The following is a 26,426-nucleotide window of genomic DNA, read 5'->3' as shown; positions in this document are numbered from 1 at the left end:
CCCGTGCAACACAACTACTGAGGTCTCAAGCCACAACTACTGAGCCCGCGTGCCTAGAGCCTGTGCTCTGCAACAAGAGAAGCCACCGCAATGAGAAGCCCGAGCACCCCAACGAAGAGTAGCCCCCGCTCGCCGCAACTAGAGAAAGCTTGCACGCAGCAACGAAGACCCAACGCAGCCAAAAATAAATTAATTAATTAAAAAAAATTTATATATCTTTATACCTAAGAACCTAGACCTAAAGGATATAATGGGATAATTAATGAAATTTTAAGATCAAATGTAAATTATTGATATATAATAGTATTGTACCACTACTAAATTTTTTGATTTTGATAAAGGTACTATGGTTATATAAGAGAATGTCCTTGTTCTCAAGAAATTCACATGGGAGTATTTAAGGGTAGAGGAACATGATGTCTGCCACACACTCTAAAATGGTTCAAGAGGGCTTCCCTGGTAGCACAGTGGTTAAGAATCCACCTGCCAATGCATGGGACACAGGTTCGAGCCCTAGTCCGGGAAGATCCCACATGCCGGGAGCAACTAAGTCCATGTGCCACAACTACTGAGACTGTGCTCTAGAGCCCGCGAGCCACAGCTACTGAAGCCCGCGCGCCTAGAGCCCGTGCTCCGCAACAGGAGAACGCACCGCAATGAGAAGGCCGCGCACCGCAACAAAGAGTAGCCCCTGCTAGCCACAACTAGAGAAAGCCGCATGCAGCAACAAAGACCAAATGCAGCCAAAAAATAAATTAATTAAATAAATAAATTTTTAAAAAATGGTTCAAGAGAAAAAATATACATATGCATATACAAACGTACAGATACCAAATAATAAAGCAATGTGAAAATATAAACAATCGGTGGATCTGAGTATAGGGCAGGTGGAAGTTTTTGTACTATCTCACTGCTTTCCGACAATTTTGAAGTTATACCAAAATTAAAAGCCACCAAAATAACTACAAAGTACAGGAATGTGACTGCTCTTCCCTCCTAGGAATCTGTCCTAGGCAATAGAGATTGGCACTAAAATAATAATATAAAAAGTACATGGGCACAGAGATGACAGAAATGGAATGCAATACAAAGAAAACAGCATTTAGGATGAGCACTGACTTGGGCTTTGGGTTACTCTGTGGGGATCAATCCTGGGATTTGAGGTTCCATCCTCTCAAGGAAGTACCCATTCACTATTTGACTAATAATAGTTATATCAGCCAATTTTTTTTTTTTTTTTTTTTTTTTTGGTCTCGTGCACTTGGCTTTGTGGGATCTTAGTTCCCCGACCAGGGATGGAACCCGGGCCCTGATGGTGAAAGCGCCGAGTCCTAACCACGGGACCATCAGGGAATTCCCCCAAATTGTTAACAGTACTTAAAGGAGGCACTTAAGACTTTTAAATTTACCTTATTTCCACTTAGGCGGCCACAAGCTTCATTGACCCAGTGCCACAAATTAGCTAGAAAAACAAAGTAAGGATAAGCGCTTCATATTATTATTTCCTATTTCTAATTCAGTATTATTGACCACTATGTCAGATCAATATTGTCTTTAAACACAATCGTCTGCAAATCTGAGAGTGAAACATTCAAAAGAAAATCAACCAATTTAAAGACTATGAAGGCATCTTCCTCCTCCTATCAAAAACAGAACTTTTTGATCTATGTAAAGACAAATATGATGCCCTAATGTTCCATCGAATACCTTCAGGCACATCTGAGGGCTGTCAGAGCTGCTGTTCTGACTAGACATTCTCATGCCCTTAGCAATTTTTCTTTGACTCTTAGGGACCCTGTTAGGTATTGTAGGGGAACAAAGGTGACGTGGGTCTAGGGGACTTAGCACAAATATATGTATGATAAAAGTAAAGTGCATGCCAGAAGGCTGTGTCAGGCCGCACTGAATTCCAGTGGGCCCCGGATCCTTTTCCCTACACCCTGCTGCTTCTCAGAAGAAAGAATATGTTCTGTGGCGTGTACAAAGTATATCTTCCTTAACTTTTTAAAATAGAACTGATGAAGCTTAAAAGGTCAAATCTATGAATTAAAAAAAATCTATGAATGTATATAATACAAAGATAAAATTTTATCCCACCTCCACTGAATATTTGATGTTGAATTCACTATAAAGACTAAAGCTAAGAGGTTGTCCATTCTCCACTGGAAGATAATGACGTCATCATAATAGGTAATGATACCTCTTACGTGACGTTGCCTGGTCTATTTAACCTCTCTGAGCCTCAGTTTCTGCATCATAAAACGGGGGAAATAATAATGCCTCCCTCTCAGTGCTGTTGTGGAGACTTAGGACACGTAAAATGTGTAGAGCAGTGTTGGCACATGATAAATATTTAATATGTCAGTTATGACTATCATCGTCATTATTATTCGTGCTTATTTTCTATCACTTTAAAAGTATATAAAAATAAAGATACTCCAAATAAAAGGAAAGTTGCAGCTCTTTCCTTTTAGGGATCAGAACTAGACAGTTACAGATGATACTAAAAATAACATTTGTACAGAGGTGGTAATTACTCATAACTACTATGATAATCTCTCTCCTGGTTGATTGCAAAAGCCCTCCTTACTGGTGGGTCTGCACCCACTCTTTCTGTACCCCCAAATTTGTTTTAATTACTAAAATAGCCAAATACTAAAACCACAGGGTTGTTTTGCCTCCCTCTGCTCAGGATGGGAGCATACTTCTTAGCAGTTTCACGTCACAGTGGTTCTGACTTTCTGCTCCAGCTGCGCTAACCTTCCAATCCCCCCAACTTGCTCTGCTCCCTCCAATCATGCAATTCTCTTTGCATGGAATGCTTCTGATTCTCCTTAGCTCCCCTTGGGCTAGTTCATTCCAACTTGTCTTTCAGATCTCAGGTCCCCTGCCTCCGCCCTGGGAGGCCCTGGCTGACCCCGAGGCTGGACAGACAACTCTGTCACCCCTGGAGCTCTTGCACCTCCCTTTCCTCACTCAGCCTCATTCTATGGGTCAATCCCTGCCTTGCTCACAGAGAAGCTTCTTCCATGAGGGCACTGGCTCTGTTTGTGTTGCTCAGTGTTGAGACCCCAGTGTCTGTCCAGTTCCTGGTGGCCAAAAAAACATGTGCTGAACAAAGGGATGAAGAGAAAGCTGACAGTCCCACATCCCGACTCAGTGATGGGCAGGCCCATTGCCTTTGGCATTGGTAAGATGTGGCCAAAAGAGATTATCACAGAGAAAAAAACTAAAGAATAAAACACTGGGAGTCTGTTTATCTCATGAAACCACGGCTATATGAGTGAGCAATCCATCAGCATCTCTGAACATGCATTATTCAAATGCCCAGTTCCGATGTTGGGGAGGTGAAGTTGCATTAAATAACAATATTCAATAATGACAGACTTTTTAAAAAGTTAATTCCAACTTTTCCTCTTCAAATACTCTCTGCTTAACACTGGCATTGTCAGTCACCATCTTCCCTCTTTAATCTTTTGGTTGCCCAGTGTTACATTAGGCGATGGAATGTTAATGGAAATAGTAAGAGATGCAGGATTTCATGAAGTCTATAGACGTGGCTGTGAGAGAACTGATGGAATCACAGCAAAGCAAAGGTGGACAAAACAAGTGAGCAACTGAAGATGGGAAAGGATGGTGAGACCACAGGTGCTTCAAAAGACAATGATGTGCACTAAGTTTAGGAAACCTAGTGAAGCCTTGAACACTTTCTTAAAAATTATACTTTTTAGCTTTGTAGTATAAAAGTCAAACAGGATGCGATGTTAAAAGACACTATCAAACAATTTTTTTTTGTGGAAAAACTATTCCCAATAAACAAGATGACACTTGATTATTCATTCTAAGAATGAGCACCTGCATTTTACTGAATATAAGACCACTTATTTTCAGCATTTTAAATTCACCTATCAGGGTAACACCCCAGTCAAAACTTTCCATCTGCCATTTACCTGAACATTTTGTCTCTGTTTTAATTAAGTAATTAATTAAATTTAAGTAATTAAAAATGTTTGTATTCTAGGATAAATGCAACCTCTGTATATCTGAGACTATATAATCTATACAACAGTCATTGGTTTCCTGCACCTAGAATATTTTTGTTTGCATATACATAAACAGGCACAATGGATTTTTGTTCGTTTGTTCGTTTGTTTGTTTTGCCAGAGAACAATGAATTAGGTATAAAGCGTGTGTCACCTTAGTTTAAACAGATCACCAGAGGCAGTCAGAGGGCAATATACACCTCTTCAAAGCATACACCTAGAAATGTATCTATTGGCTTTAAGATTCATTTTCAAAACCCACCATAGACACAATACCTGTTAGTGCTTTCCCTTTTTTCCTATAGTAAACACCAAAGATGACAGCAGCAACTAATGCCACAGATATGAAGAGAAGCAGAATAATTAAACTGGGCAAGTAAATCTGGGGTTCTGCGTTGGAAGAAAATGAGAAAAACGGCATTAAAGATTGTTTACTTTTACTTTCTCCATTTAAAAACATAACCCTTTCAGTCAAACCCCAGAATCAAGGATGTTGGTGTGGAATACAAGCAATAGGAAGGTCCCCGACCCTGACTGTAGGTTTGCCAGGGAGCGCTCCCGTTCCGAAGGGTGACATCGACAATGCAGCCCAGCCCTGCTGGCTGCCAGAGCTCTGAGGGGCCAGCCCAGGACCATACTTAAATGCTTCTACTTTAGAATAACTCTAATAGGGATGACCACACCATCCATCATCTTTGCTTACCTACAGAACACTTCACTCTCTCCAGGGATGGGCTCTGGAGGCAAAAGGAAGCCCCTTATCAAATCTCTTTCCAAATAACAACATGGCACCAGGGTTTTGCTGGTCATGAGAACAGAACCACAGCCATCCTGCGAAGTGTTTCTGGTACTTCATCTACAACACAATGTGGACTCAACCATTTTTTTCATCCCCCCTTGATCACTTAAATGCTAGTACCTTTATACTGTAAGCTCTTGGTTTACATGACCTGGTTTCTGGACTCTTGCCTTTCCTCTCCTTCTTTTTTTTTTTTTTTTGGCTGCATTGGGTCTTTGCTGCTGCACGCGGGCTTTCTCTAGTTGCGGCGAGCGGGGGCTACTCTTCATTGTGGTGCGTGGGTTTCTCATTGCCGTGGCTTCTCTTGTTGCAGAGCTTGGGCTCTAGGTGCACAGGCTTCAGTAGTTGTGGCACACGGGTTCAGTAGCTGTGGCTCACGGGCTCTAGAGTGCAGGCTCATTAGTTGTGGTGCACGGGCTTAGTTGCTCCGTGGCATGTGGGATCTTCCTGGACCAGGGCTTGAACCCATGTCCCCTGCATTGGCAGGAGGATTCTTAACCACTGCGCCACCAGGGAAGTCCTCTCCTTCTGTCTTTTTTAAGACAATTTTTTATTCCCTCAGTTATTTTTAATGTTCTCTTAATGGTCTTTTTAAAATGCTGCTCTGACTGTGCAATTCCTTATCCAGAACCCTTTGATGTTCTCCTGTTTGCCAAAATGTCAACGCTAAGGCCTTGATTTTCTTAGTCAATGTTCATCAACCCCATCGCTCTGTGGCCTAGGTTCTCTTGCCTCATTAGAAAGGTTTTCTTGCCACTTATGCCTCCTCCTGTGCTGTGATACCTGGACCCACCTTCACAGCATCTCGCTCACCTGGGTAAGCAGCTTCCGCCATTAACTGTCAACTTTCTGTCAATCATTGAAACTGTACTTGAGATTGATTTGATCCACAGGATGTTCCAGAAATAATGATAACTATCTTCTAACAAGTTGCTAACTCTGGCTGGTGACCAAAATCTCCCATAGGTACCCTACTGTGACCACGGTGACCACCACCATCGTATCATATTTGGGCATTTTATGTTTGCACCTCAGTTTTCTTTCTTTTTTTGGCATATACGAATAAATTACTAGTTATCCATTCCTTTTTTTGGCATATATGAATAAATTACTATTTATCCATTCCACAGTAGAAAATTATCAAATAAACAACATATCTGGAATTAAAATACTAATAAAAATGAAATACTGAGCTGACCATGGATAGGACAAGATGAGAAGGGAGAAATGGACGCCTCTGGATACAGCATGTAATTCGGGAGAAATCTAGAAGAGCTGACTAGACTGGGGCACATCTACCCAACCAATCTGCTCTATTCAACATACCATTTGGTGGTTTTGTAGGTGGAAGAGAAGTACAAACCACATCTGATTTATCGGTCCCGTGAAGTGCTTCTGTCTCTCCAAGAATGGTACAGCTGTGAGGAGAAAGGTAGGTAAGTGCTTTGCTTTTATATTCTTATTAAAAAAAAAAAAAAGCTACAAAAGGTTCTATCCCTTTAGATTGCAAGCTCATTCAGGAGAGGAACCAGGTCTTTGTGGATGTTTAAATCCCCAGTGTCTATCCACACATCATTAAGGTGGACAAAGGCAAGAGTAACTACTGCCAGTGTTCTCTAAGAACTACTCTGAGAGCACGGTCCAAAAGAGAAAAGATTGGCGTCTTCAGTAGAGAAGATTCCAAATTCAATTACCATAGCTAAGTGATAAACTTTGGATGAATACCCTTTCGAAGTTGAAAACACAGAAAATCTTTTCAAAATAAAACTTGGATAAGTGGATCAGAAAATAAATATTTTACGAGAATTAATTTATTGGGAACTAAAAGAATCATGACATTGATTATGAGTATTCAACAACAAGCATGCCATGAAAGGACTCAGGAATTTCACTCTGGATATACTCATATAAGTGTGAGATAGTATATAGAAAAGATGATTCATTGCAAACTTATTTACTACTGCAAAAGACTGCAAACCACTTAAATGACTCTCAATAGAGAGCTTATTAAATAAATTATGGTACATCTCTATGATGACATACTACGTAGCTGTAAAAAGCCACAAAGATCTAAGTGAACTAATGTGGAATGAGCTACCTTCAGGATATATTATGCGGAAAAAAACCCCTCAAGTGTGTAAACATTTATTTAAACAGGAGGCTTCTATTTGCACATACACCACACACACACACATCTTTGTACAAGTAAACCAGTGATGCTGGGAAGCTGGGAAAAGTGGGACTGGTGAGTGATAATATGCATCCTAAGTAATTTGCAACTAAATAAGGTTAGAAAAAGGGAAAAAGCAGCTGCAACTATAAGTCAAAGCTTCAGTCAAACTGAATCTAACAAGCAATACACAACTCCTGTCACACATCAGGGTGAAGATTGGCTGCAGTGGTTTATTTCCCTCACTCCCAATTGACAGATTTTTTCTGTTGTGAACCTGGCTTCCAGAGGAAGCCTCATCAAACTGAATCAGTCTGTTTTCAAAACAGATGAGACAGCAGAGGCTGAGTTGGGTTTAAAATCAACAAACCCTCGGGGTCCCTTCGTTGTCACTTACTTGGTCCAGGGTTTGCACTTTTCTGTGGAGGAAGAGGCGTCGGAGAAGTAGCCTGTGAGGCAGGGCTCGCACACCGTGTCCTTGTTGAGCTGCACTGTCAAAAAGACCAACGGACAAAAGAACACAAGACAAACGAGGACACTTAGAGATCGGCCAGGAGGATGGTCCAGAGGACCAGAGATCAGAAGCGCCCCCCCACCTCTTGCCTCCCCATTCCCACCCTCACCACCTGCGGCTGGTGGCTGAAGTCCTCACAGACTTCAGAGGGCCCGAGACCCCACAGCAGGTGACAGCACTGTGTCCAGAGGGGAACTGGCTCAGTGTCAGGGCGCCAACGCCAGATCTGAATTAGATCTGAATTAGATCCAGCTCTCTGGTCCGGACCCTCTGCCGGTCAGAGCCACTGTCCTGGTCACCGATCCTTTGTTTCCTGGCCAGGGAGCCTGCTATCTGTTTTGTTTTAATCAAGCACCTGTCTGTTCTCCCCTGTCTCCCCTTTGGGCTTACACCAGGCTTTGGGTACAGAGAATGGCAGCCCATTTACCGGTTTTAAAGGAAACTTCTTGTCTTGACCCTTTCTGATCAATACTCTCACCAGTCTAAGTATCGGAGTGTTGACAAAGTTTTTAAAAAAAAAGAAAAAAGAAAAAAACGAACCAACCTACACTATAGGTCTCTTTCTCTTAAACCAAGGGCTGGTAGTAACAGTTTTCTATAAAGAGCCATACAGTAAATATCTTAGGCTTTGCAGGCCTTCTGGTCTCTGCAAATTACTTGTAGTGTGAAAGAAGTCACAGATAATGAGTAAAAAAAAATGGATGGGGCTGTGTTCCAATAACATCCTATTTACACAAACACAAGTGGTGGGATGGATTTTGGACCCCCGCCTTAAGCCATAGCACTGAAAGCAGTAATTGATCCTGGTTAGTAAGCTGTCTTCACCTCCCTCATATTCCGCATTAACTACGTTATCAAAATAGGAAATGTCTCAGATTTCCTATGTCTATTACCTTTACTGCAATTGACACATGATGACCCTTTGGTAATTCCAGTAAAGAAGGACACTGGCTACCATGTGATATCATAATAAGCAACTGGCTTGTGCCAAAACCACAAATTACTCTTGAAATTAGTAGCACTTCTGTGGTTTATTTTCATGAATAAAACCCTAAAATAAGGAATTACATTTTCTTTGTCCAAAGTCAAGTGGGAAGTACATTCTTGATTTCTGCAATTGCCTCAATAAGTAGGGTACCCACCCCTTACTCTAGCAATTTGATTTGCCTTGAAATGATATCAACAAAGGTGCATTTAACATCTAGTCACTCGTATTAATTCAAACAGCTTTTAAAAAGATAAACACCCTCTGGAAGAGTAACCCTTAAAAACAAAGCGACTTCCTAAAGGGGCTGCAAGGCACGAAGAGCTTGAAGGGACACGACTTTCATGTCTGCTCTTTGTAACACTGACCTGCTGGGGGCATCCTGCACGTTCTCCTTTCTCTTTTTTCCTTTCCCAATCACACTCCCACTTTACAAAAGAAGGCACACTTCATACCTTCTCCAAATCCTACCATAGTGCCAAACTTCTGAGATGCCAAACAAAGCAACAAGTCAAAATACTGGTGATGGAAAGCTCCTGCATTCAGAGCACCTCATTACAGCTTCTGTCTTTCCCTATCTATTAAGGGCAAGGGTGTGACAACAGATATGGGGTATTTGGGATCAGGTTCAGTTGTTCCGAGTTCAAATATACTGCAAGGCAGGGGTAAAATTTTCAGTCATCCACATCACCCCCTCTACCCTCCACCTATTGCTGAAGAATGCACCATTTCCAAAGGAGCAAAGCAGAGAGAACACTGACCAGAAAAAAAAAAAAAAAAAAGCAGAAAGGGACCAGCACCTTTTTTCATGCAGCTAACAAACTTTTGGAAAGGCTCTGGGTCTTGCCTATATCTCAGAACCAGAATTCAGAAGGGAGCAGGCTGTCATAGGGAGATTTATTTTAGTAATTAAAAAATCGTCAGACTTCTCACCACGAGAAAGCCTGTCTGGTTTAATTGAAGGACTGACTGTGTCAGACTCTGTGATGGACATTTTCCTCCATACGAAATGAAATGAATAATATTTTTAATTCTCCCAACCCTGTGTTTTACTTTTATAATTATAGTATAGCAAAATATAATATATTCATCTTTTGGACCAACTGTGTATAATAATAACTGTAGTAACAACTCAGTCCAGAAGAAATGTTTTTAAGGTTAGAACCCTGAGTCACAAGAAATTTTTAAAAATTAAAATTTCAAATAGGTGCATTTTTTTTCATGTGAAAGAGTATGAAAAGGTGATTAGTATAAACCCCCCGAGCTTAAAAATACATTAGGATAAAACTCTGTGGGGAAGGTGAAATGGATACAAATCAAAGGAGAGAAAAGAACTACATAAAATTTCCAACAGTTAAAGACGATCGGTGCATTTTTAAATGGATGATGATGGTTATTCAGTTGCTATCCCATGTTTTGATTCCGCTGAATATTTTAGAAAGTGTAACTTACTGCTGTTCCAATTCCCTGGAAACTAAGTCCTTAAGCGACTCTTTCAATTTGTAATAAAAATGTTTAGCTGTCTATTTAAAATTTTGGCAGGAGGTGCACGGCTTTTCAAAATTCTCCAAAGAGGGTGCACATGTTTTAAAAAAAGTTTGGGGACCCCTGCATGATCCGGTTCCCCCCTTAGTGGGCATGGGAAGGTTCAGAAGGGGAAGCCTTGAGCAGAGCGCGTGGGCCGAGCTCTCACATTCCCCTGGAGGCGCACAACCGGGGGTCCGTTCCCAGGGAACCCTCAGCCCCCTCCAGCGCCCCCTGGTCCCGCAGAGTGTGATGACTCAGGGAAGCCGTCTGAGAGGCCGCTTTGGCCTGGGGGGTACTTGCACGGCTTTGGGGAGCGCCGCCAGACGCGGGACCCCGGCTCGTACCCGGGAGCCGGGCGCCGAAGCCGGGCGCGCACTCGGCGTTGCGGCGGCAGCAGCGGCAGTCCTCGCTCCAGTGGTACCCGGCGGTGCAGGCGCAGCGCCGCGGAGCCGTCCGGTTGCCGGGCTCCACGGCCACCAGGGCCTTGCCTGCGGGAGAGAAAGACAGGGCGGTGAGGCAGCGGGAGCAAGGGCGGATACACACCTTCCACCTCGTGCCACTCGCTCTCCAGCACCACCAGCCCCAAACCACCCAGACCCCCCGGACGCAGCGCACGGATGAATCACTCAGCACGCCGGGATTCAGGAACTCCCAAGTTCCCCCTCACACTTCCTGTGCTGGCACTAAAACATCCCAGAAGGTTTTGTTGTTTTTTTTTTTTTCTCTCTCTCTCAATAATTAAGAGTCTTGTGGTTTTTGAAAAGTCAGTTTTCATGTTGGTAGGAAGATTAAGGCCTGGGGAGTTTCTGATCATTGACTATTTTGACGAATGCAAAATAGTCGACTTCACAGCTTCTCGAGTTTTAGTAAATTCAAATGTGATAAACATTCTTAACACCAATGCTAGATCAGACCTAAGAGAATTGGGTTTCTGGAGACTGGGGATTCATCCTGGGATCCTGCAGGGCCGCAGGATTATTCAGTCCTGAAAACAGGCGTCACTGTGGGATTAGATACAGGCAAAGTAAGGAGGTTGGGCCTGGCGACATACTTGAAAATTAATCTCTCCCCCCAAACTAAGGATAACACGTTCGTTGTCTCTTTTCTCACAACACATAGCAAAGCGCTCTCTCCTTATCTCAAACCTCCTGGCCCTTTCCAGTTTTTGTGGAATAGAGGTAAATGCTCACACACAGTCGACCCTCATTATTCGCTGGTTCATATTGGCAATTTCGCCTACTGGTTAAAATTTAATTGTAACCCCCAAATCAATAACTCCTGGCGCTTTTGCAGTTATTCTCCGACACATGCAGAACAGCGAAAATTTTGAGTCACTGGCTGGACATGCATGTCCCCCGCCAAGGGCAAACGGGGTGACACTGCCTTCTAGTTTTAGCTCTCACACTGGAAATCAGAGTCCTTTTGTGGTCTATTTAGTGTCCTATTTGGGGCATTTTTGTGTTTTTTATTGGTGAGTTCACTGTTTAAAACGGCCCCCAAGCATAGGGCTGAAGTGCTGTCGAGTGTTTCTAAGTCCAAGAAGGCGATGATGTGTCTTCTGGAGAAAATCCATACATTAGATAAACTTTGTTCAAGGCTGTTTATTGTGAGTTCATTGTTAATGAATCAAAATTTTTCTTAAATAAGGTGTCTTTAAATAGAAACACACACAAAATGAGGTTATGTTCACCCACCCAGGAGTGGTGGTTCAGTATTTGCTAGCTCAGTGTTTGTGGTGACTTTATAGAACATAACTACCATGAATAACAAGAATCACCTGCACACACACATGCATACATGAAACAACACAATAACATTTATTTAAAACAGACCTCCTACTCCTCCTATACATCCCCATCTCACCTGGATTGTCCAAACAGCCCTTGTACTTTATATTTCTTAATACTTATCAGAGTTTGTTATGGACTGATGTTTGTGTCCCCTCAAAATTCATATGTTGAAATCCTAAAACCGCCCCCCCACTACAGTGTGATGATATTAGGAGGTGGGGGCTTTGGGAGGTGATTAGGTCATGAGGGTGGAGCCCCCCATGAATGGGATTAGTGCCCTTATAATAAGAGATGGCACAAAGCTTGCTTCCACTCTCTCTCTGTTCGCCACCATGTGAGGACACAAGAAAGTGGCTGTCTTGAAACAAGGAATAGGGAACACACCAAGAACCCCGTCATGCTGGCACCCTTATCCCAGACTTCCAGCCTCCAGAACTGTTCGGTATATATATTTGTTGTTTAAGCCACTGAGTCTGTGGTATTCTGTTATCGCAGCCTGAACTGCCTAGGACAGAGTTCCAAGAGAAAACAAAGAAACCAGAAACCTGTTCCCTCCTTCACTGTCTCAAGTTATAACCAGCAGGGAGGGAATGCTTCCTGTTCCCATTCTTTTCAGACCAGAGCTGGGTGAACCTGAGAAGTCTCCACTCCCTTCTGTGTCCACTCTCCAAGGCCCAGGTCAGCTCTGAAGCACCAAGACCAACTTGCATAAACATGGACATACTGTCTGGAACATACGGACAAGTGTCATTTTCCTTGGAAAATTCGAATTCCAGTATCCCACTCAAAAGTAAGTGCATGTGGACTTCCCTGGTGGCGCAGTGGTTAAGAATCCTCCTGCCAATGCAGGGGACACGGGTTCGAACCCTGGTCCAGGAAGATCCCACGTGCCGGGGAGCAACTAAGTCCGTGCGCCACAACTACTGAACCTGTCCTCTACAGCCCGCGAGCCACAACTACTGAAGCCCGTGCGCCTAGAGCCCATGCTCCGCAGCAAGAGAAGCCACCACAATGAGAAGCCCGCAAACCCCAACGAAGAGTAGCCCCTGCTCACTGCAACTAGAGAAAGCTTGCGTGAAGCAACAAAGACCCAACACAACCAAAAATAAGTAAATAAAATAAATAAATTTATATATATATATACATATAAAAAGTAAGTGCATATATGCCTGGGTGGTTATGAACAATTTTGACATATTTTTAAATATCTTAATGCACTAGGTTTGGGGCTTTAATCAATTTTGGCAGTAGACAGAGTGAATCTTTCTTTCCAAGAGACAGCAATGAGTCAAGCTCATTACTAAGCAGTGGGAAAGAAAAAAGACTTGATCAGATGCTTCTGCTCAATGGAGTTTCCATGTTACCTTCTCTGGACAAAATCTGCCAGCTATCTCTAACACTTTAGAAAAATTACGATGTTTAGAAAAATGCTTATTTCCTAGTTCTGTCTACTGAAAAAAAAAAAAAAAAAACCTATATACAAGGATCAATCCAGTAGCAATGAGCCTTCCCAGCACCCAGACTGAAGTTGCTAAATAAGATGTTCTGCTGAAAGCAAGGAGAAATCCTTGGAGAAATGGCTGATTCCAGCTTCAGGGCAGGAAACGTCCAAGATGAGGCTGGGAGCAAGAGAGCTCAGAAAGACACCGGGGGCCACATCGAAAGACTTGGGGGCCACCTGGGAGAGGTGAGATAATCCAAGCACCAGTAAAACTAGTAACCGCAACAGATTAAAACACCTCAAATACGTAAATGCATGAGTTCATAATATTCATACAAATCCTTTGGAGACGACTTGGTGATCGAGTCATTATTTTGAAAAGTGGTAAATAAAATTACAAGCAGTCATTCTGCCTTTCCTGTATATACTGTACTTCAGGGTAACAACCCGTTGATGAGGGAAGTTTCTCTTTAGAAAGCATTCCAGCCAATAAAGGAAGAAGGGATGATGGAATTAGAACATCACCTTTCTGCAGCCCCTAATGAAAATGGATCTAGGCCATGATCATCAACAGCTGCTAATATCACCCAAAAGAGAGAGAAGCAGCTACTTTGTGAGTACTGACATCACCACATATGCTCACCTTTTAAGGAGTTTTGTCAAAAACAAGCAGAAAAACCCAGATTCTGATCAGCCTTCTAGATCAGCCAATAACCCCTTTACAGGAAATATCAGAGATATAAATATTCAGATATATATATATATATCTGAATCACTTTGCTGTATAGCTGAAACTAACACAACACTGTAAATCACCTATACTTCAATAAAAACAAAACAAAACAAAACTATTCCAGAACAGAAGTTCTACATGAAGAATTTTAACACAATCCTTCTGGGATCCGAAGCACATCTTTCTGGGGGTCTGTGGTCAAAACTTCTTCCCATGGCCCCTAAAAGAGACAGTATTGCTGTATCTAAAAATATCATTTATCCACACAGTCCCCAACATGACTGACTCACCTGTATCACAAACTTTATGCAGCAAGCATTTATCTTCTTCATTCCAGGTGTCCAGGTATTCATCTGGGCCACAGGGCAGACAGACGCTTTCAGAGGTAGCAGTGCATTTGGAAGACAAGTACTTTCCTTAAATTAGAAGGGGAAACATGCACCAATCAAAAATACTCCCTCCCAAAAAAGCCAACAAATCAACAAAAATGCACCAATCTGGGAATTCCCTGGTGGTCCAGTGGTAAGGACTCCGTGCTTTCACTGCTGTGGGCCCAGGCTCAATCCCTGGTCAGGGAACTAAGATCCTGCAAGCCACGGGGTGTGGCCAAAAAAAAAAAAAAGCACCAATCTACTGGAGCCCTTACATGACCATGATCCCAGGACATCCCCCAAAGGTAGACTGATACATGAGATAAGACCACATCTCACAGTGAGGGCTCCTCAGGCCTCCGGGCTGGCTCAGATAACCTCTCCTGGGTTTGCTCTGCCTGTGTTCACGGCAGTCTTTTAGATCTTCTAAGTAAAAGACCACCCCTTCCACCCCAAACCTCTGCTGACTAAGGAAAAGAACTATGGTTTTCAAACTGGTGCCTGCAGAATTTGAGGGGTTCCCTGGGGGCTAAGCAAGAGGAACTTCCCCTCACCCCTCCCCTCCCATCTTCAAAACCCCTCTACTGTCAACCTGGATAGTTAACTTCCTTTGTCCCAAGTATACTGTGGGCTCACGGTTAACTTAGTTTGATCAGAGAGTAATACACACACACATAAACACACACACATGCGTGCATGAAAATCACTGGATCTTCATTCTACGAACCCAAAAAAATATTTGTAGCTGAAATATCTAAAGGATCTTGTTATAAGGTAAGCACCTTTTCCTCAAAGCTCTCCTCCTCTCCCCAGAGCAGTGAGTGAGTGAGGACCCTCTGGACGTGGGGCTTCACTGAGGCCATAGAAACACCTGGTCACCTTCTGGCAGAACAACTTTGGGGAAGTGGTGACCAGTCCACCATCTACCCCTCAGCAGGTATTGTGCGGAGGAGTTATAACAGGGTTTCGGCAATTTTTAGCAGTGATTCTAGGATAGATTACCACCCCCATCCCCTGCTGATTTCTGTGAAAATAATACTTTTTTTTTTTTTGGCCACACTGCATGGCTTGCAGGATCTTAGTTCTCCCACCAGGAATCGAACCTGGGACCTTGGCAGTGAAAGTGCCGAGTCCTAACCACTGGACCGCCAGGGAATTTCCCAAAATAATACTTTTAAATAAGAGTTGTATCTCATATTTTGAGAGTTTGAATCACAAACTTCTGAAACAGAGTTTCAAAAACCATCTTGGGGGGCTTCCCTGGTGGCGCAGTGGTTGAGAGTCTGCCTGCCAATGCAGGGGACACGGGTTCGAGCCCTGGTCTGGGAAGATCCCACATGCCGCGGAGCGACTAAGCCCGTGAGCCACAACTACTGAGCCTGCGCGTCTGGAGCCTGTGCTCCGCAACAAGAGAGGCCGCGACAGTGAGAGGCCTGCGCACCGCGATGAAGAGTGGCCCCCACTTGCCGCAACTAGAGAAAGCCCTGGCACAGAAACGAAGACCCAACACAGCCATAAATAAATAAATAAATAAATAAATTAAAAAAAAAAAAAAACAACCATCTTGCCTTCTCAAGAAACAGCGTTTTGGAAAGCTGGTACTTAATTCATGGTCCAGCATGTACTTAATTCAAGTACCAGTTTCTGAAATTGCTCTTGATTTTTAAGTGATTTCATCTACTGAGAGAAAAGTTTTTGTCTTCAGAGTGACAAACACCACTACCTGCCACTGCCGTAAAACACCTACCCAATTTCTTTTTTTGTCTGGCAGGATAGAAATGGTTCCTTAGATTAAACAAAGAACCCCACCCACTTCTGGAGGACAATGACAGGAGGTTTCGAAGCACAAACCTGGTTCACATTTGCGACAGCATCGCCCCAGATGCTCGTAATGCCTCTCGCTAGTACACGGAGAGGTGAGCTGAAAAGTCACCTAAAGAGAAAATGCGCATCAGGTAGAGATTAGGCACAAGTTCTTTCTAGAGAAAACAAAAAGTGAATTACTGACTCACATTTCTGAAAAGTGTAAGAAATCACCATAAACAGTCCTGATAATACCACCTCCCTCCCAAAGATGTCACTTTCCTATTCTAGCCCATTTCTCCCTAACAATGTACAAAACCAATGATTCTGGCACCAAAATCCATTTAAGCATTTAAAACAATTTCGGTCATGCTCATGGTAATAGGTCGGATGAAAGGGAAATTTACAAATGGTACACAGAAGGTTGAAAACCGCTTTACACAACCCACGTACGAAATTGGTCCCACTTCTGTGTCATCACATGGTGGACAGTTTGCTCAGTCCACTTTGGTCATAAAACTGTAGGAGGACAGAGTGGGGCCTCTTAATACGTGTCTTATACCAGGGGAGGCCAGCTGTGGTCTTACAAGCTAGCTCTGATTTTAAAAAGATGCTTAATACCGCTTACCTTTTAAAATTTTAAACATGCAGAGAATCTGAAAAAGTGGGACAGCAAGGGGTTACAGGAAGCCTTCTGGCTTACAGCCAGGAGCCCTGACCGACCGCCCGCTGGCTGAGGGATCCCCGACAAGCTGCTTCAGCTCTTGGCACCTCGTCTCCTTTCTGTATGATTCTAATACCAATATTAATTTCCAAGTCTGCTCATCTAAGCAGAGCAAAACAAAAAGCCAAGTCCCCTACAATCACTCAGATTCTTATCAGTTTGCCACAGAAAAGCTCTTTTCTTTATCAGCTTTCTCAGTGTCAGAAAAAAAAAACCACACATTCCTGTTGACAGGCAGGCAGTGGAGTTACAGACTGAACGATGAAGTGGAAGCCGTTGGGCTCAGCTGCACAGACTTCACACTGTGCATACCAAGGGTCCGCTTCCTGCTGGGTCCCAGGGATCCAAGGTTACAACCTTGCCCTCAAGGGACTTCCGCACACCAGGGTGTGTGCTATGATGGAGCCAGGCGGGTCCCTCCCTCGGCTGAAGGCCAGGGGAGGTGTCCCAAGGAGTGTGACAAGTGAGCACAGGCTCACAGGATAAAAAAGAACTCAGCCAGATGAGGAAAAAGGAACTGGCCCATGGAAGTGGGGGGCAGGGCAAGGAAGCCGTCTTCGGCAGAGTATGAGATGTTCAAACAAGGATACTGAGGCCTGTAGTGGCATGTCGGATGGGGCTGGCAGTGGAGACCATCAGCAGAGTCCCGGGAGACGAGACCAAGGACGGTCAGAGCAATCAGAGGGCTTCACCTGCCTATTAACGAGCTTGGATGGGAGGTGTAGAAATAGTGTAGCTTGGAAGAAGCCGTGCATCCTCACAATACCTCAGTTATGAAGGAAGTTTTCCAGAGAGAGCACCACACCCAGAAGAGCCCAGGCTAGCTGAGTAGGGTGTGCAGGAGGCCCCCAGTATGGACCTCTCCGACCTCCCCCAGGCCAGGTAAAGGGCTTCCAGGAGGACTGGGGCTAGGGACAGTTACTCTGAGGCTGATGAGAAGGTCAGATGTGCTTCTGGAGCCAGGTGTGCCAGGAAGGTTGTATTTGGACTTGCTTCCGAGACCTGTCTAACACTCTCCGTGGACCCCTGATAACATGGATTGATGTTCCCCGAGCATTCACCACATGACGGGGTCTGGTGGACAGTGCAGTGAGCCCACTGAACATTAGGAAGAATGATGTAACAGAAAGCACCCCACCTCTCCTTTCGGGTCTCTTTTTCTCTTTGTTTTTATAGGAATCTGTTTCTCTGCGCCTGGCACAGTAATGTGTGCACACAGAAGAAAGATGCACAGAGGCAAAACGGTGAAGCTGAATTCGGTCACTGCAACTTTCGTCTCACAAACAAGTTCTGTCTGAGCCTGATGATATGTGAGCGCTCCTGCGATGCTGATGACAAAGGCAAACAAGAGAAATGTGTGGTTGGAGATAAAGGTCGATTGCTTCTGACCCATAAGAAAGCTGCAAGAGTCTCTGTAAGATAAGCACAGACTTGGTCTGTTACTACACACACAGCTTCTTTTTAGGGGAATTTGGTAAAAGGACTCCCCCGAAGCAGCAGCTCAGAAGCTCTGTCAGGTGCTACAGGCTGTGCCCGGGGCTCCAAATCCTGGTACCTGGTGAGCATCACTGACCTGAATGTGTGGACAATTTGTTTACACGTTTAGGAGAGTGGCAGTGATTCATTCAACCCATCCACCGTCTATTACCCAGGAGCGTAATACCTCCTAGCAAAAATGCGGAAGCTGCTGATTCCAGAGGTGACCAGATGTCCTAGCTCTTAAAACAGATTTTCACAGATTATTCCTTAGAATCCATATCTGTCTCCTAAGCTTACTGTGCCTTTACACCTGGACGTGTCTTCTTTTTTAAAAAATGGAGATATAATTCACATACCATGAAACTCACCCTTTCAAAGGGTACGATTCAGTGTTTTGTTTTTTTTTTTGTATATTCACAAAGTTGTGCAACCACCGCTGCTGTCTAATGCCAGAACACCTTCATCACTCCAAAACTGGTATGTCTGCTTGACACAGCTCTAGGATTACAGATCTTTTAAGTTGCATAAGCAATTCTGCTACTGGGAGAATTGGCTACGGTGAGGCAGAAAATTATGGAACTTATCTAATTTAAGGTATAGCTTAAACTGAACCCTACTTTATTCTTGAGTTACATCAGATACTTCGCAGTACACCTTCAAACCTTCAAAATGGCAATAAATATACAACTCAAAAGGCAACATACATACATAGTTATGGTTAAGGAAATGTGGTTTGTGGGTAAATAAAAAGAATCTGGAAAACTCTCTGTAGGAGGCCTACACCTTCAGAAGGCAAGATGTGCCTTTGTTGTTTTTTTCCTTCTCTTGTCCTGCCTCTCTGCTTCTAAGAAGCTCTCTGCTTCTTTTCCCCCACTGGCAGAGCTGCAGCTCTAGGATGACCCTCTTATTAGAGGATGTGCAGCTCCCCGGACCTCACACAGCACGTAAAGCTTGCCCTGTGCTGGTCTCACTCTGATCCCGAGCTCCACGTCCAGGAACCCTGTGGTTTGCTCTCTGCACTGCAGTCCCCGCATTTGTAACTATTAGGAAATCCAGATCTTGGACACCCTGGCCTGTCACCTTTTGCTGATCCCCTGCGCACTTGTCCCTCCATGATACAGACCAGACGGGCTCTGCCTGCCTGCCTCCCCGATCCCAAGTCTCCGCGTCCAACCTTCTTGGGCTCGGTTTCCGGTTAGCCTGAGCTGGATCTCCTTGACACCAGCCACCCTCTGTCTGGATAGCCTGCCAAGTACATCCCCAGACTGGCGTTTTTTTGATGTGAATGAACGGATGCCCTTCAGCCCCTCCCAGTCTGACCCCTTCTTTTTCTTTTTTAACATGTTTATTGGAGTATAATTGCTTTACAATGGTGTGTTAGTTTCTGCTGTATAACAAAGTGAATCAGCTATACATATACACATATCCCCATAGCTCCTCCCTCTTGCGTCTCCCTCCCACCCTCCCTATCCCACCCCTCTAGGTGGTCACAAAGCACCGAGCTGAGGTGATCTCCCTGTTCTATGCGGCTGCTTCCCACTAGCTATCTGTTTTACATTTGGTAGTGTATATATGTCCATGCCACTCCTCACTTCGTCCCAGCTTACCCTTCCCCCTCCCTGTGTCCTCAAGTTCATTCTCTACGTCTGCATCTTTATTCCTGTCCTGCCCCTAGGTTCTTCAGAATCTTTTTTTTTTTTTTTAGATTCAATATATATATGTGTTAGCATACGGTATGACCCCTTCTTTTTCCTACAGATTCTAGCTCTGACATCTCCCATCTCAACAGCAGCTGGGAGAGCCTCCAGGCTGCTCAAGCCCCTCCTGGTCCTCTGGCCCTTGCCTCCCAACAGCTCAGAATTTGGGCCTGACTCTAGCCCCCAAGACCAAGCTCCCAACGGTTATGAGGTGGTAGCTCTTATTATTGGTAGCAATCCTAGTAAGGCAGTAATTTGATAAAAACATGTTCCTGCTTCAGTGTTTTGGAAGCAACCTCCCAGGGAGTGGGGGGATTCAGCAGAAGGCTGAAGATTTTCGGTTCATGGGGTGATTTTGTCAACCACCTCCAGTCTCCTCTCTTTGCCCAAGATGTAGCAAGAGAAGCCCTTCGGTGACCGAGTTGAGACGTACAAACTTTGAGTTACCTACGTTTTTGTCTAGTTTGCCTTCAGGATTGACCTGTTTCCCTCTAAAACAATAGAGCTTCTGAGCCATCGTTGGTTTCATGAAGCAAATAAAGCAGAACCACTTCTAAAATGTCTATTTATTGAATAAAGAATACAGTCACATACATTCAAAATCAGGTCTGTTGCAGTGCTTGTGTTTTGGGGAATACGACTTGATTCATGCATGCATGGTACTTACAAGTCTCGTAGAAAACCAGCCATGTCCTACCACAGTTCTTAATCAATAAACTACAGAAGTAATGTTTGGCCCACAGAGTTTACATCGACTAACTTCTGCTTTCTAACAGACTTCCCCCTGAATGTATAAAGAAACACTAGAGTCTGTTTATAGCAAGTATCCTTTACATCCTCTGCCTTTCCTTTCCCCCCATATAAATTCTTTGGAAAGTCTAAATAAAGGAGTTAAAATGGCAAGACAATACATCTGATTTATTGGCCAGCTGTTGCCTCACTTTCTTGTGTGTTTTGTGTCATGTGTATATTTGTTTCAGGGCATACGGGCTGGTATTTAATTTTAACGGCTGACAAACTCTTCTGGAATAAGCATGTCCACAGTCTGTGCAAGGCTTTGGGAGGCCGGAGGGAGATAATAAATTGTAAATCAAAATTGTCTTTATAAAGCTCCGTGGATTTATTTCCCAATGCAATGCCATGTTGGGTCTAACCCTGAGAAACCCCAAGCTGAAGAAACAAAACATTTCTGTGAGCTGAGCTGCAGAGACCGGAGGATCTGTATTCAGAATCCTGTAGGGAAGGTTGACTTAAATATTTATTTTTCGTGCTGTTAATCAAACCAATTGTAGTGAAAGCCATTATGAATACTAAAATTACTTTTCTGCTCTACTAAAAATTCATGCTGACATATAACAAAACAGAAAGAAGCCTGGCTCCTTCTGTCAAACCAAGGGGAAAAGAACCCAACCCAGAAGAACAAATGAGGGATTTTCCATAGATTTCATTTTATAAAATATCATCCATGACTATATTTGAGAGTTTGGCTGTAAATTAAGTAAAGATGGTATCAAATTTCTGAATGTTACAGTCAAACTGAAAGATGTGGTTTTTCTTAAGAGAGAAACTACTGAGTGTGAAAATAACACCTAATAGTTCTGCTGCCCTTGAAAAAAATATCCTTAAAGAAAGTCACGAATGAAAAGTGCTCTAATCCAGAATAGAACAGAAATTAATTACAAGTGACCTGTGTTCCCAAGAACACCAAGAAAGTGGCTTTACTATAAGGGTCTCACACCAGGAAATTGTTTCTTTCTGAAGCCTTTTGTTTTTAGAAATAAATGAACAACAAACAAATAAAAGGTCTCAGTCACAGACCAGAGGAACCGAAAAACAAATGTTGTTCCTTGTCCATTTCTTTGAATGTCTGTTTTTTTAGCTGGCTGAGCAGTCAGGCCAGAGACGAGGTCTAAGTTTCTCCCCTCAAAACATTTCAGTTAGGGGCTTCCCTGGTGGCGCAGTGGTTGAGAATCTGCCTGCCGATGGAGGGAACACGGGTTCGAGCCCTGGTCTGGGAAGATCCCACATGCCGCGGAGCAACTAGGCCCGTGAGCCACAACTACTGAGCCTGCGCGTCTGGAGCCTGTGCTCCGCAACAAGAGAGGCCGCGACAGTGAGAGGCCCGCGCACCGCGATGAAGAGTGGCCCCCGCTTGCCGCAACTGGAGAAAGCCCTCGCACAGAGACGAAGACCCAACACAGCCATAAATAAATAAATAAATAAATAATAATTTAAAAAACAGAAAAAACATTTCAGTTAGTGAATCCAAACACAGACCCTTTCAACCGAGATGTTCTAGGGGACCTGCCCAGTTTGGTCCCTTTCTTAGCTCCATTTCTCCAGAAGCTTCCAGTGGTCCTGCTCTATTTTATCCGGCTTACTACTCTTGAACATGGCACAGTTATATGTCTGTTACTGCAAAGAAAGCATCCACTGTCATGCTTCTCGGTTCAGTACCGGAAGTGGATATCATAGAGGAATCATTTTGAGCTTGCACATCAGATAAGGCAGGTTTCTAGAGAAAACGGAGAAATGAAACACTAACTTAAGTAAAGTCTGACATGCCAGAATGCAGGGATTTACCAGACCAGGGGCCAGGGCCAGAAGGACACAGGGAGAAGGGAGCATGGTACCAGCGCGCTGGTGAAGACGGAAGAAGCTGCCTGGCCAGGTAGCTCCCCTGGTCGGTTAGGGCAGGGCAGGCTTCAGGACAGGATTCTTCCACCCAGGGCAGCTCTTAGAGTTGAGCTTCCAGATTGACCTGGATAGATGAATGCCTGACATTTCTGTAATAAAACTGTCTACATTTCTACAATTTGAGGACAAGGGGGAAAAAAGTCAGTTCTAAGCCTCAGTCTCTTCACCTGTAAAATGGGGCTAATAATTGCACCCATCCCACTGCAGTGAGGATGAGATGGTATAATTCATGGAAAATGATGTAGCAATGGCAAGTGGCAATACTCAGGAAAAATGAAGCCTCTGCTTTCTCACTCTGAAGCGAAGGACCTTTCTAGCAGGTGGCTGGGGGAATGAGGTGGGACGGGAATTGTGTCACTCACTCAGCACAGGGGTGCACACCTGGATGGCGGTCGGTAGGGGGGATGCTACGGTGGGCACCTGGGCAGAATCGGTGAACACCAATTACTTTTATCAGATCGTTCCCTGGTGGGGGGCTGGAGGGAAAGGAGTGTGACAGAAAAAGGAAAGAGGGTGGAAAAGAGACCAGGGACTCGTAGAAAAATTCTGAAGGCCTGGCAATTTTCCTAAGCGAACAATCCCTGTTTAGTTTTAACATGGCTCTGATGACAAAAGCTGATGGCAGAGTGTTTCAGCTGGGCAATTGGAAAAACATGATTTTGGGGGGTTTTTTTTTGGCTGCACCTCGAGGCTTGTGGGATCTTAATTCCCTGACTGGGAATAGAACTCGTGCCCCCTGCAGTGGAAGCGTGGAGTCCTAACCACTGCACCACCAGGGAATTCCCAGAGAAACATGTTTTTAATCCAAAAGGTTTATTTTTTTTTAAAGCATGTTTGACTTCACATAAAGGAGTGCTTTCTCATGAGACTGAAACGGTGGCAGGTGGCCTGAGTCATGGTAGTGGCTTTCTGTCTGGAGCTTCAGTCAGTGATGGGGACAGAAGCTGGGCTGGGGAAGGAGCGAGCTTACTCAAAGCTTCTGCTGATAAAGCGTTTCCTAGACTCTGTCAGTGATTTCTGTCAACTGGGACAGAATCGAGTTATGACCAAATGCCCTTCTAGACATTTTCATTTTAGAAAAACTCAGAATTTCAAGCAGAAAGAATTTCAAGCAGAAAGAATTTCAAGCTTACAGGTTTACAAAGAAAACATCAGACTTGTTTTTCTTTTGCACAAACCAAAGCTTCACATTTCATACTTCAGAACATTACCTATGGCACCTATGAAGATAGTATGTTATCAATTAAAGAGGCAAAGAAAATAAAGGAGCAGCTTTTGGGGATCTCCTGTGCACCCCAGCAGATCACCCCGCACACTCCCTGGAGAACACTGAACTGTGGAACATGTTAAGAGTGTGAAGACCCCACGTTATACAAGCCAGGTATGTGGTCTAAGTCATGATGGAAGTGGATACAGAGAATCAGAGGGTTTAAATAGAAAACTCCCTGAGTGTCCAAAATACTACAATTCACTTTACAGAAATATATTTTACACACAGCTCTTGAAAAAAAAATTCTGCTGCTAAAAGTGAGGCTCGGGACTTCCCTGGTGGTGCAGTGGTTAAGAATCCGCCTGCCAATGCAGGAGACACGGGTTCGAGCCCTGGTCCGGAAAGATCCCACAGGCCGTGGAGCAACTAAGCCCGTGTGCCACAACTACCGAGCCTGAGCCTGTGCTCTAGAGCCCAAGAGCCACAACTACGGAGCCCTGGTGCCACAACTACTGAAGCCAGTGCACCTAAAGCCCGTGCTCTGCAACAAGAGAAGCCACTGCAAGGAGAAGCCCGCGCACTGCAACGAAGAGTAGCCCCTGCTCGCCACAACTAGAGAAAGCCTGCGCGCAGCAACGAAGACCCAATGCAGCCAAAAATAAATAATTTGCATAGAAAAAAAAGTGAGGCTCAACTGTTCTCTGATTGGTACAATATGAAAAGATGTGTCTGTTTGAGAAGAATGTGAAGAAAATGATGACCATCATGAACACTATTATAATAATTGACCTGCTACTAAGGGATTTGGGGCATTCTAAAATGCATTTTATGAACATGTTTCCAGTGATAAAGAGTATTCAGAACTCCAACTCGAAGGCGTTCATCACAGCTGGTCAACTCCTGCTGGTCTCGTTGAAAACCCACTAATATGAATCAACCCCCTCCCCACATACAGACCACTCCCCATGAAGGGGTTGTGAATTGATTTCCTCACGATGCAGACACTAGAGTAAGGCCAGTCATTCCTTTGCCTGAGTCATTTGCCTTACCTTGTAAGATGACTTTTCATATGATTATGACCAGAAGACAAATTTCGGCCTGGTCTAGGGTTTAATAATACAAAGCACCAGTCTCTTAAAAAGCTCTGCTATCATCACACCTTCAAAGCTGTCTTTACTGAGCTCTCATATATCAGTATTTGTGCAAGGGATTGGCTTGTGTAGGACAAAGGAATGAGTCCATCCCTACCCTCTCAAAGTGTGTCGCAGCAGAGGACACAGGCAGATAGAGAGGAGAGAAAACTAACAGATAGAGACCCACAGGACAACACAAGACCTGGTGCACTGGAAAGACCAAGTTCCACCAAGTCCCTGGATGCAACCCTCACTGTTCACGGACTGGGAAGGGGAGGGAACCCGGCCTGGGATACATGGGAAGGAATCACAGAGGGAGATGCACAAAGCCCAGAGGGCAGGGGCAAGGGCAGAGGAGTGAAGAATGGGGCTTGGGCGGGGGGAGGGGGAGAGGAGGAGCAGTGGGAGACCTGGGGCAGATGCAGAGGCAGGGGAGTGGGGCTCTGGGAAGAGGCAGCTGTAGAAGAAAGGGGGGGTCATTTTTAGCAGTGCCATGGAGTGTATTGCAAAGAGTGGTGGAATGAGAAGGGCCAATAAGAAGGTGCGAACTCCTTTTGGCAATGAACAGTATCTGATGGAGGGAATGACTGGTGTCTTATGGAAGGAATAGCCATGTAAAGAGCTGGCATGAACAAACAAGGTAGGGAGTCTGGATCTTGCAGGAGGAGCAAAGAAAGTGGCTTATCTCAGGGAGATGAGAAAGGGCTGTCTCCATCGTGAAACACTGAATTTAGGTCTTTTTATGCCAGTCCTTCGAAAACCCATTTTTAAAAAAACTTTGGGGGTACTTTAATTAAAAACTGTTTTTTATTGGGGTAAAAATTTTATATATATATACATATATATATGTGTATATATATATATATATATATATATATATATATAACAAAATTTGTCATTTAAACCATTTTTTTTAGTGTACAATTCAGTGGCATTAATTACATTCATGATGTTGTATAACCGTCACCATGGTCTCTTTGCAGAACATTTTCATCACCCCAAACAGAAACTCTTTTAACCATTACACAGTAACTCCCCATTTTCCCCTCCACCTGGGAACCCTGGAGTTAAACAATGCCCCATTTTCTCCAGCCCCTGGTAACCTCTATTCTGCTTTCTGTGTCTGTGAATTTGACTATTCTAGGTACCCCATATAAGCGGAATCATACAGTATTTGTCTGTTTGTGTCTGGCTTATTTCACTTAGCATGGTCTTCAAGGTTCATCCATATTGTAGCATATATCAGAACTTCATTCCTTTTTATGGCAGAATGATATTCCATTGTATGAATACATCATAGTTTGTTTATC

At 43.9% G+C, this 26,426-nt stretch overlaps 1 protein-coding gene across 7 annotated transcripts in view; it reads right to left on the bottom strand.

Moving 5' to 3' along the window:
* The window catches only part of TNFRSF11A (TNF receptor superfamily member 11a), a 79,429-nt gene that overhangs the window by 39,632 nt on the left and 13,371 nt on the right, over positions 1-26,426 (bottom strand). For 4 of the 7 annotated variants that reach the window (XR_005016251.1, XM_036823921.1, XM_036823916.1 and 1 more), the window contains exons 2-8: positions 16,225-16,306; positions 14,293-14,418; positions 10,383-10,526; positions 7,410-7,503; positions 6,169-6,260; positions 4,320-4,433; positions 1,410-1,462 (exon numbers count right to left, since the gene is read on the bottom strand). Coding sequence is in view for 6 of the 7 variants with exons in the window: in XM_036823921.1 (XP_036679816.1) it covers positions 1,410-1,462; positions 4,320-4,433; positions 6,169-6,260; positions 7,410-7,503; positions 10,383-10,526; positions 14,293-14,418; positions 16,225-16,306 (705 nt within the window). In the remaining variant the exon portion in view is untranslated. Of the gene's footprint in view, positions 1-1,409; positions 1,463-4,319; positions 4,434-6,168; positions 6,261-7,409; positions 7,504-10,382; positions 10,527-14,292; positions 14,419-16,224; positions 16,353-26,426 lie in introns of all 7 variants that reach the window. The other 3 variants (XM_036823918.1, XM_036823919.1, XM_036823920.1) reach the window with 2 other exon arrangements.

Source organism: Balaenoptera musculus, chromosome 14 (assembly GCF_009873245.2).
Source record: "Balaenoptera musculus isolate JJ_BM4_2016_0621 chromosome 14, mBalMus1.pri.v3, whole genome shotgun sequence".
Classification (NCBI taxonomy): Eukaryota; Metazoa; Chordata; class Mammalia; order Artiodactyla; family Balaenopteridae; genus Balaenoptera; species Balaenoptera musculus.
The sequence above is the reverse complement of the archived record's forward strand: the minus strand, read 5'-3'. Positions and strand labels throughout refer to the sequence as shown.